Source organism: Geotrypetes seraphini, chromosome 4, assembly GCF_902459505.1.
Source record: "Geotrypetes seraphini chromosome 4, aGeoSer1.1, whole genome shotgun sequence".
Lineage (NCBI taxonomy): Eukaryota > Metazoa > Chordata > Amphibia > Gymnophiona > Dermophiidae > Geotrypetes > Geotrypetes seraphini.
The window spans coordinates 294,212,876-294,224,880 of NC_047087.1; the positions used below are offsets into that span (position 1 = coordinate 294,212,876).

The 12,005-nt window shown below is 43.8% G+C and overlaps 1 protein-coding gene across 2 annotated transcripts in view; it reads right to left on the minus strand.

The window, feature by feature from the left end:
• ARL3 (ADP ribosylation factor like GTPase 3) overlaps nt 1-12,005 on the minus strand; it is a 93,434-nt gene that overhangs the window by 34,194 nt on the left and 47,235 nt on the right. For both annotated transcript variants that reach the window (XM_033941113.1, XM_033941114.1), the window contains exons 2-3: nt 5,883-6,026; nt 2,737-2,853 (exon numbers count right to left, since the gene is read on the minus strand). In XM_033941113.1, coding sequence (XP_033797004.1) covers nt 2,737-2,853; nt 5,883-6,026 — 261 coding nt within the window. The remainder of the gene's footprint in view (nt 1-2,736; nt 2,854-5,882; nt 6,027-12,005) is intronic.

Here is a 12,005-nt window from a genome sequence, read left to right on the forward strand (position 1 = left end):
TCATTCTCACTTCGTCGTCCTTGTTCAATCCACCATTCTCTCTAGACTGGATTACTGCAACTCCATCTATTTAAGCCTAACTAAAAAAAAACTCCATAGACTTCAGCTAATCCATAATGCCGCGGCCAAGCTTATTTTCGCTAAAGGCAAGTTCGACCACGTCTCTCCACTCCTGTCCAAACTTCACTGGCTCCCAGTTCACTCCAGAGTCCTCTTTAAATGTGCCTGTTTAGCTTTCAAGTTCCTACATGGCATCCTCCCTCCCGTTATCCCTCTCTTCTGGAACTCCTTTAACCCTAATTCCACTAGATCCTCTCAAAAACTGAAACTATCATTCCCCTCTGCAAAAGGTATACCCGCGTAGGAAAACTAGGAACATCCCTCCCCTTTAGAACCACAGAACTCTGGAACAACCTCACATCCCCGCTCAGAATTTCAAACTCCCTCCAATCTTTCCGCAAACACCTGAAAACTTGGCTCTTTTCAAAAATCTAACACCTCCCGCTCTTTGGTACCCTGTCCCTCTTTATCTTCCTAGCTCCTTTCCTATAACCCTTCATTGTAGCTCCTTTTCAACCTAACCCTGTAAACCGTGCCGAGCTCTACGCTTGTGGAGATGGCGTGGTATATAAACCTAAGGTTTAGTTTAGTTCAGTGATGAGCGGTATCCACATTATGCACTATGCTTACAGCTTTTCTGGAACATCTACCAATTACAAATTGCCATGATTTGCTTTGTAATTAAGGGTGATCTCATAAAATGTTATACTACATAACATACTACATAAAATGGAAGTGCTCACTTAATTATAATCTCTCTCATCGTATACTAAATGTCAAACAAATATATCTCAACAAGAATTAAAAGACTAAGGGGTTCATAATAAAACAAACAAAAAAAATGTCTAAAAAGTGTCCTAAATGGCTACTTGGACGATCAAAAAGCCTGATCGTCCAAGTACCCCTAACCAAAGCTGGTTTTTAGACATATCTAAAACCAGCTTAGGCCTTTCCCCTGCCTCTAGACGCACAGAAAGAAAAGAGGCGTGTTTAGAGGAGGGGAAAGGGCGGGCGGGAAGTGGGCCGACCTACACCTAGGCGTACAAAACATATAACCAAAACATTTGACAGGTTGCCTAGTCGGCTCTTAAATCTTTTTGACTTAGACAAAGTCAAACCAGGTCTAAGTGCTGAAAAAGGGGCCGCTGAGTTGATGGCCGCTGGCGCGATCAGTTCAGCGGCCCGGCAACCTACCCACCGCAACCATCGCGGCAGGAGAGATGCCTCATCTCCCCTACCACGATGTGATCACCCCTCTACCCGAACTGCCGCAACCCGTGGCAGGAGAGATGCCCAATCTCTCCTGCCGCGGGTTGTGGCAGTTCGGGTACAGAAGTGATCGCATCGTGGCAGGAGAGATGGCCAATCTCTCCTGCCGCGATACATCACTCCCCGATGATATTGGGGCAACCTGGCCCATGTGCTTAAGGCCCCGCCCACAGGAGGAGCCTAAGGCTCCCGGACCTATTCTGATTGGCCCAGGCTTCTCATGCCCCACTTGTGGGCAAGGTTTCTGCCGCCTGGGCCAATACGGCCCCATTCTGGACCCGGCTGGCCTGCCGGACGGGCGGGCTTGGCACCCGTACATCTGGCCAACGTTAAAGGTACGGGGTAGGGGTGGGGTTGGGGGGGGTCATGGGGTCAGCCGGGGGGGTCGCGGGTTGGCTGGGGGGGGCAATCGGGGGTTCTGGGGGGCAGTCGTTGGGGGAGGGGGGTTGTGTCGAGGGCAGGAGGGCCTGGGATCCCTCCTGCCGTATTATAGTGGGGGGTGGGGGGTCGCCGGGGCCAGGAGGGCTTGGGCTCCATCCTGGCCCAATCCAGTCGGGGGAGTCGCCGGGGCCAGGAGAGCTTGGGCTCTCTCCTGGCCTGTTTGTGTCGGAGGGGGGGGTCGCCGGGGCCAGGAGGGCTTGGCCTCCCTCCTGGCCATATCGAGTCTGGGGGGGGGTCGCGGTTCGAGGGGCAAGAGGGCTTGGGCTCCCTTTTTGCCCCGATGTCATTGGGGGGGGGTCGCAGTTCAACAGGGCAAGAGGGCTTGGGCTCCCTCCTGCCTGGATCGTTGTGGGGGGGGGGGATTCTGTAACCGGTGTTGTTTTTGACAGACACCGGTTACAGAATCCAGCTTTTAGGCGAAGGACTGGTTCCTCCTTCGCCTGAAAGCCCTTCTGCTGGACGTTTGGGGCTTAGGTGTTTTTTTGGTTCATTAAGGGCAAAAAGTGTAGATGTCGTGGGAGTGTACTTGTAGACGTAGTGGTGATCTGGGCGTTTAGTAGAGACAGGCCATAATCAAAACAAGGACGTTTGTTTTGGTTATGGACATTTTCCTTGCTTCTGCTTTGAACGTTTAAGGACTTATGCCAAAAGGGGACTTAGACGGTTTTTTTGATTATGCCCCTCAAAGTGGCTAAGGTGAAACTATATGGTGAATTGAATGTTAAAAATTGAGTTCTAAAAATAAAATATATCACTCTTCAACATCTGGCTGTGAAAAGCATGAATGTTACTTGAAATGATTCTACAATATATCCATATGCAATGCTAAGCCCGGTTGACAAAATAAAAAGCTCTTTCCTTTTTACTGAAGGAGGTGTTTCCGATGATAATCTTTTAATATCACTTTTTATCACGCAAATCTTCCCCTTAAATGAAGCACAGTTTAGAAAGGGACAGAATACTTACAAGCACATCGGTATTTTCAAAATAGTTTCTCCAGTACGGCCTAATCTTCCTTTGTCCTCCAATATCCCACACATTCAATTTAAAACCCTGAGACTGCACACTTTTAATATTAAAGCCCTGGAACAGAAGAGAATACATGAAACATTAGTCTATTGCAGTCCCTCTTCTTATCTGCCACTTTGGAAGAAGAAAGAAGCAGCAAAAGCAATGGCGACTGTGCCCACTTAAATCCACATACTGTGTGTTCAAAGGCTGGCTCTGCTTTGCCTTTGCTAATGCAGCCAGAGACAGGCCTTATATGTAGCAGTTCTGAAGTGCTCAGTAAATACTACCAGAGCTCTCCAGTAACGATATCAGATTTAATTTCTGAATCCATCTTCCGTTCTTCAGGTTGACAGGGTTTGGGGATGTTACAGTGACAGTGTTTATGTTTATTAAAAACTTTATATACCGCATGGTGGTCACAAGCCCTCTCGGAGAACAGTCCAAACTGATTTGAAAGTGACACCCCCTGACTGATTCAAGGAAAAACTTGTGCCAGATTCCGGAGGAAGCTTTAGTGTATCCCTCTCAACCAAAGGGTTCTCATTGCAATGACTGAGGTTGATGGGTAAGCAATTAAAATGGGACCCTCCCTCCACTTCAGCACCTCAAGATAGCTACAGATGCAGTTGGGCTCTTGACTGGAATTCCAAAAGCAACAAGAGAAATTTACTGGACCATAGGATGCTTCTGGTGGAATTCTGCATGACTATGCAATGCAGAATTTCCACAGAATTGCAAACTCACGCAGAATTCCCTTTTCCTGCGCAGAATCTCGACTGTGTCAGCATGAAAATAGTGCATGGAGAGGGATAGAGATTTAGCACAAGAGACAAAGAAGGGAGAGAGCGAGGTGTTAGACATGGGGGTGGATGAGATACACAGGAGGGGGAGAAGGAGGGAGATTTTGGATCTAGAAGCAGAATGAAGTGATGGAGAAATGCCTGGAAATGGGAGTGAGGGAACAGAGTGGGAGAAATGCTGGACCATGGGGGAGAGTTCCGCAGGGAAGAGATAGGGAGATATCAGGCTACAAGGGTAGGGAGGGAAGTTTCAAGTTTCAAGTTTATTAGGTGACTTGATTAATCGCTTAATCAAACATTCTAAGCGATGTACACTATAAAATTTACAATTCTTAGAAAACAATACAATACAAACAAATACTTAAATAGCGGTAAATTGCTCTTAATTTTAACATTACTAAACATAAGGAAAGGAGGGATGAAATACAATTCATAAAGTAAAGAAGAAACATTGAGGGAAAATACAAAAGGGAAATAGGTAACACAGGTATAACAAAAGTAAAATATAATACTCCAATAATAAAATTATGTTGAAAATGCATCTTTAAAAAGGAAGGTTTTTAATTCGGTTTTAAATTTCCCAAACTCTTTCTCCTCCCGTAAAAAAATAGGGAGGGCGTTCCAAGTCTGTGGTGCTGTACATGAAAAAATAAATTGTCTCCTTGTATTAATAATTTTTAATGAAGGAATAGATAGCAGATTTTGTTCGCTAGATCGTAGAATTCTCTTTGCAGAATATGGAATAAGTAACCTAAATAAAAATGCAGGGGTTTTATTGTTTAGAGTTTTAAAAATAATTATGCATAACTTATAAGTGATTCTATGAATAACAGGAAGCCAATGAGCCTTTTTGAGGAGAGGTGTTACATGATCAAATTTTTTAGACTTAGTTATTAATTTTATAGCTGTATTTTGTATAATTTGTAGTCGTTTGATTTCATATAGCGCAATTCCTTTGAATAAAGAATTGCAGTAATCAATTTTAGACATCACCAAAGAGTGAATCAATATAGTAAGTGCCTTGGGACAGAGAAATTTAGAGATGGAACGAATTTTACGCAACCTATAAAAGGTAGTTTTCACAATGTTACTAATATGATCATGATAATTGAGTTTATTATCAAAAATTACTCCTAAAATTTTTGCATTTTTAACTAATTGTAGGGGAGTGTTATGAATTGAAATTGGAGAAACAAGAGGAAAACTATCCTTCCAAGGAAATAGCATAACATTAGTTTTTTTGATATTGAGGGCCAGTCTGTTTTTATCTAGCCAATGATGAACTTGATCAAGTTTTCCGTTAATGACCGAAATTTCACTTATGTTATTGTTATTTAAGGGGTGCAATAATTGTATATCATCGGCATAGGCAAAAACATGAAATCCTATGGATCGGCATAATGTCATTAGTGGTGCTAGAAAAATATTAAAAAGCAAAGGTGAAAGAATAGATCCTTGTGGAACCCCATGAGAAATCTGAGAAGGAAGAGAGAGCAGATGCTGGGTTATAAGGGTGGAGGAAGGAAGATGCAGAGAATGGTAGAACCCTTAGGGGGAGAGGGTGGCAAGGAAACAGATGAGAGGATAGATATAACAGAGGATAGAAATATGGTAATGGAGGTACATTGAAGATGAAAGGGAATGGAGGGCTGAGGAAGGAATGAGATGGGGAATGGGAGAGAAGTTGGAAATTTGATAGGAAGCTGAAAAGTGAAAAAGAGAAGGGTAAGAAAGAGACAGAAAAGAGCTAAAATGTCTGAGGCAGGTGTAGTAAAGGAATAGACAGGAGAGAGTAGAAAAGACAAATGGATAACAGCTACTTCCGAAGGAGAATTTGCAGACAACAGGAAAGCAGAAAAAAGAAACTAGAACCAACATGATAGAAAAATAAAACATCCAGACAAGAAAGGTAGAAGAAAAACATTTTATTTTAAATGGAATGTGGATAATAATTAGCAAAAATATTTATTTAAATTTTAACAAATACACTTACAGAATTTTGTAGAATTTGCTCATTTTGTGCGCAGAACTTTGAAATTTTGTGCGCAAAAATCTGCCAGGAGTAATAGGATTGTGAATTAGAGAAAAATAGATGCCAAGTATTAAGAGTCTTTAGAAAATATATTTACGATCATGCTGCCCTAGAACAAAAAAATAATCTATGCAATAAAGGAAAACTAGTTAAAATGTTCCATATTTTAGTTTTGTTTGTAGCAGATTCTTCAAAACATGGAATTATTTTGTGGATTGCAGAGAAAACGATAAAAATACAGCTTTTGCAGGTAGCAGGAACTCACTCACCTGGGTAGGTGTGATGTGACTAATGTCTTCTGAAGCTAGTTGTTTCAGCAGTGTGGTTTTCCCAGCATTATCCAACCCTAGGAGGAGGATTCGTACTTCCTGATCTGGAACACTTTTCAGTTTGCGTAGGATTGATAACAAACCCTGATATAATCAGAAACAATAGTCTCAGATTAAGAGAAACAGCTTGACTTTCCATGCCGGGCAACAATGCCTACACAGAGAATGGCCTTCAAGAAGTCCATGGGTTTTACACAGCTTGCCACTTGGTGGCCTAAATAAACTGCTACTGTTTTCATAATTAAATTCAACAATTGGACAACTATTATCATTGCTCCTACATTCATAGACTTGTGGTCTTTCTACAGAAACAACGATAGAGAACTACCGTATATCCAATTCGTGATAATATCGAACATATTCGATATCATCACATCGTCATTTTCACAGAACAGCACTTTTGAACACTGGTTCCTAAAAGGCAACAAAAACTGCTGCATTACTGTTAGGGCTCTGTTTACTAAGGTGCGCTAGCGGTTTTTAACACGCGCGCTAGATGCTAACGCCTCCATAGAGCTTGCATTAGTATTTTCTGTTTAGCGCGCACTAAAAACTCTAGCTCACCTTAGTAAAAGCAGCCCTTAATGTCATCCATTAAAGCAAACTGCAATCTGAGGACGGAGACGGCAAGTACAGATCTGTCAAACTTTGATAGTTTTACAACACTAACTAACCCCCTCCCCCTTTTACAAAACCACACAAGAGGTTTTTAGCGCTGGCAGGCACCCTGATTGCTCGGCGCTGTCCAACAGTCATAGAGTTCTGTGTGCTGACCGGTGCTAAAAACCTCTTGCATGGTTTTGTAAAAAAAAAAAAAAGGGGGGATTAACTAAGGGCTCCTTTTACAAAGCCACGCTAGGGCCTTAATGCGTGGAATAGCGTGCGCTAAATTGCCGCGCGTTAGCCGCTACCACCTCAAGTTTCAAGTTTATTAAAAGTTTGTTGTACACGCAATATCAAATACTTCAATTCATATGACAATTTCAAATTAGGAGACAAAAATAAAACTATAGAAATAATATGTACACAAGTAATTAGCGATACAAAAGGGAAGAGGGGTGAACTACAATCTTTGAAGAAAGTAAGAATACATTTAAGGAAAAAACCAACATCAGGAGGGTGATGAAGAATGTTTTATAAATATGGCTAAGCCTAAAAAAGAGGATAGGGGAGATTGTGACCTATACATTAGGTCTGGTTAAAATTAGGTATTTGAGCCAGGGATTAATGATAGATGAATTATCCTATCTATGACTCAAATGCGTCTTTATACAGTTGGCATTTTAATGTGCTTTTAAAATTTTTCTAATGAGGTTTCTCCACGTAGATAGATTTGTAAGTTGTTCCAAAGCTGGGGTGCTATGACTGAAAAATTTGTAGATCTTCTGGTACCTATTATTTTTAGAGAAGGGAGAGTCAGCAAATGCTGTTCCTTTTGAGCAGGCGGTAGCGTGCGCTAATCCAGTGCCTGCGTTAAAAATGCTAACGCACCTTTGCAAAAGGAGCCCTAACTGTTTAATTAATTAATTAATTAAAAATATTATATCCATCAATATTTGCACATCTAAGTGGGTTACAATAAAAACAATAAAATTAAAACTGAAAAAATACAATCTTAAAACTATGGAAATGCTATTAAAGAAGTGGATCATGCAATACTTTGAACAAGTAGATTACAAGACTCCAGACAAAATAGGTTTAGAAAGAGAACATTCTATTGGAGTAAGAGATTGAGCATTTTTAATTCTTTATCTATTCTTTTTAGACAAACACAAGTCAATATATGCATAAAATATTATAATACAGATCATACTTCTAAGCAAATCCAGTCCAAAATTAAGCCCATTACGGGCATGATTTTATAAACAGGAACTCAATGTTAAGAACAAAAAAAAAAAAGGCCCTTATTTAAGCCTATTTTATAAGGAAGGGTTGGGTTCTTTTATTCATTCATTCATTCATTCATTCAATTTTCTATACCGTTCTCCCAGGGGAGCTCAGAATGGTTTACATTCATTTATTCAGGTACTCAAGCATTTTTCCCTGTCTGTCCTGGTGGGCTCACAATCTACCTAATGTACCTGGGGCAATGGGGGGATTAAGTGAACCCACAACCCCAGGGTGCTGAGGCGGTAGCTTTATCCACTGTGCCACACACTCCCCAATAATCCACACACTACCTCAATAATCCTCTTTCCTATAGAACAGCATGCGATTCCTTACGATAGGATAAGCACCTCAACTCACAAATTTCCTGCAGAACAGGTCTGCACGGGAACGGGGATCACAGGAATCCCGCAGGATTTCCCCCCCCCCCCCCTCATGTCTACGGGACTCCCACGGGAACCCCTCCCTGGCCCTTAGGACTCCCACGGGGATGGAAACAGGTTCCTGAGGACTACCTAAATTCCGGCGATGCAGCTGAGATTTAATGAGGAGACCAGTCTGGCGCCACTCAGCACGTACACAGCTCATCCTTGCTTGCTGATTGATCGGTCAACTCAGCCTTGCTTGCTGATTGTGCATGCACGTACACAGCTGAGAGCCTTGCTTGCTGATTGGTCGGCAAGGCTAAAGCAGGAAGACAGGGTATATTTAGTGAGCCGCCCAGCACCCCAAGGCCCCAATACTGGTGATTGCGAGAGCAAGACTCGAAGAGACTGACCTAATGAGGAGACTAGAACGAATCGAGTTATTTTTTTCAGACCCGAGCCAAGGAGGATTTGAAAAATCAGCAAGACGTAAGCAGCAATGAGCACAGCGGGCAGGAGGAGGTGCTTAAGAACATAAGAACATAAGAAGTTGCCTCTGCTGAGGCAGACCAGAGGTCCATCCTGCTCAGCGGTCCGCTCCCGCGGTGGCCCATCAAGCCCATTGCCTGAGCAGTGGTCTATATCTATCTATACCCTTCAATCCCTTTTTCTTCTAGGAATCTATCCAAACCTTCTTTGAAACCATTTAATGTGTTCCTGTCTACCACAGCCTCTGGAAGCGCGTTCCATTTATCCACCACCCTCTGAGTGAAGAAGAACTTCCTAGCGTTTGTTCTAAACCTGTCCCCTTTCAGTTTCTCCGAGTGCCCCCTTGTACTTGTGGTGCCCCTTAATTTGAAAAATCTGTCCCTGTCTACTTTTTCTATGCCTTTCAGGAACTTGAAGGTTTCTATCATGTCTCCTCTAAGTCTCCGCTTTTCCAGGGAGAAAAGTCCTAGCTGTTTTAATCTGTCGGTATATGGGAGATTTTCCATTCCCTTTATCAGTTTAGTCGCTCTTCTCTGTACTCCCTCTAGTACCGCCATGTCCTTCTTGAGGTGCGGCGACCAGTACTGGCCGCACCATTGCACAATACAGCGGCATGATGACTTCCCTTGTCCTGGTCGTGATACCCTTCTTAATGATACCCAACATTCTGTTAGCTTTCCTTGAGGCCGTGGGGCACTGCGCCGATGCCTTCAGTGTTGCGTCTACCATCACTCCCAGGTCTCTCTCCAGGTTACTGACCCCTAGTGGTGTTCCCCCCATTTTGTAAGTGAACATCGGGTTCTTTTTCCCCACGTGCATGACCTTGCATTTCCCTACGTTGAAGCTCATTTGCCATTTTTCGGCCCACTTTTCCAGCTGCGTTAGATCCTTTTGGAGATCTTCGCAGTCTTCCCTCGTTTGAGCCCTGCTGTATAGTTTGGTGTCATCTGCAAATTTTATGACCTCACACTTGGTTCCCGCTTCTAGGTCGTTTATGTAGATATTGAACAGGAGCGGTCCCAGCACTGACCCCTGTGGAACTCCGCTCGTGACCCCTTTCCAGTCCGAGTAGTGGCCTTTTACGCCAACCCTCTGTTTCCTGTTTGCCAGCCAGTTTTTGATCCATCGGTGGACCTCCCCTTGCACCCCGTGGTTCCATATCTTTTTGAGCAGTCTCTCGTGTGGTACCTTGTCGAAGGCTTTTTGGAAGTCGAGGTAAATGATATCTATAGATTCCCCTTTATCCACCTGGCTGTTCACCCCCTCAAAGAAGTACAATAAGTTTGTGAGGCAAGACCTACCCTTGCAGAAGCCATGCTGACTCGGTTTTAGCTGCACATTGTTTTCGATATATTCACAGATGCTGTCCTTAATCAGTGCCTCCATCATCTTTCCCGGGACTGAGGTCAGGCTCACCGGCCTGTAGTTCCCTGGGTCGCCCCTTGAGCCCTTCTTGAAGATGGGCGTGACATTTGCTATTTTCCAGTCCTCCGGGATCTCTCCGGTTTTTAGGGATAGGTTGCATATTTGTCGGAGTGGCTCCGCTATTTCGTTTTTTAGTTCCTTGAGTACCCTTGGGTGAATGCCGTCCGGACCTGGCGATTTGTCGCTTTTTAGTCTGTCTATCTGCTTGAGTACATCCTCTTGGCTTACCTTTAAATTGACCAGCTTATCATTTTGGTCTCCTATTACGATTTCCTCGGGTTCCGGAATGTTGGTTGTATTCTCCCTCGTGAAGACTGACGTGAAGAACTCATTTAACTTGTCAGCTATCTCTTTCTCTTCTTTTACTACTCCCTTTCTATCTCCATCATCCAATGGTCCCACTTCTTCTCTTGCCGGTTGCTTCCCCTTGACGTATCTGAAGAAAGACTTGAAGTTTGTTGCTTCCTCTGCCAGTCTCTCTTCGTATTCCCTTTTTGCTTTTCTAACCAGTCGGTGGCACTCCTTCTGGTGTTCTTTGTGCACTTTTTGGTTCTCCTCTGATTGGTCTTTTTTCCATTTTCTGAATGATGCTTTTTTGTCGCTTATCGCCTTCTTCACTGTATTTGTTATCCACACTGGGTTTTTTGTTCTATTTTTTTTGCACCCTTTCCTGAACTTGGGGATGTACAGGTTTTGTGCTTCGTGCACAGACCCCTTGAGTAAGGTCCAGGCTTTTTCTACGGATTCCATCTTTCCTATGTTGCCTTTGAGTTTCTTTCCCACCATTTCCCTCATGGCATCATAATTTCCTTTTTTGAAGTTGAGTGCCGTCGTTGTGGTTCTTTTCCCCTTTGATGATCCAATTTCTAGCCTGCACTGGATCGTGTTGTGATCGCTGTTACCTAGCGGGGCTAATACCGCCACCTCCTTTGCTTGCCCCCCTAGTCCGTTGAAGATTAGGTCAAGAGTGGCATCGCCCCGTGTTGGTTCCGTGACCAGTTGCTCCATGAAACAGTCCCTCGTGACCTCTAGGAATTTGGTCTCCCTTGCGCAGTTTGAGTGTCCAATACTCCAGTCTATCCCAGGATAGTTGAAGTCCCCCATCACCACCACATTTCCGCTTCTGCATACCTGCCTCAGTTCAGCCTCCATGTACTGGTCGATTTCTTCCGGTTGTCCAGGTGGGCGGTAGTACAGACCCAATTTAATGTCTGCCCCAGTTCCTCCCTGTAGCTTAACCCATAGTGATTCCAAGCCATCCGCCCGAACTGTTGTTTCCAACCTGGCTGAGGGTATGGAGTCTTTTATGTACAGCGCTATTCCTCCACCCTTTTTATGTGTCCTGTCTCTCCTGTATAGTTTGTACCCTGGTATGGCCACATCCCACTGATTGTCCTCAGTCCACCACGTTTCTGTAACTCCAATTATGTCCAGGTCCTTTTTGCTGGCAATGATTTCTAGTTCACCCATTTTGGCTCTTAGGCTCCTAGCATTTGTGTATAGGCAGTTTAAGACCCAGGTTTTTGCCCTCTCTTTTGGTTTTCTTCGTGTTTTGGGTCTCCTGCAATCCTCCTTGTGGTTCACCAGCCCCCGAGCTTCATCTCGGTCATCCTCCTCCTGTTGTGTGTCTGTGACGTCCTCAGTCTTCTCTGTTGGTTTTCCTCGTGGTTTGGTGCTCCTGCCGATCTCCTCATGGGCTGCCAGTCCCTGAATCTCGTTCCGCTCATCCTCCTCCTGTGGTGCGTCTGTTTCGTCCTCAGTCTGCTTCCCCATTTTTGGCTCCGACTGTTTCCTCCTTTTTCCGCTTTTTAGCTTCATTTGTTCCTTAGGCCCCTGCATTGCATCCTTGGTTTTATTTACAAAAAAATGTCCACTCAGTCTCGAGCTCTCTATCGCC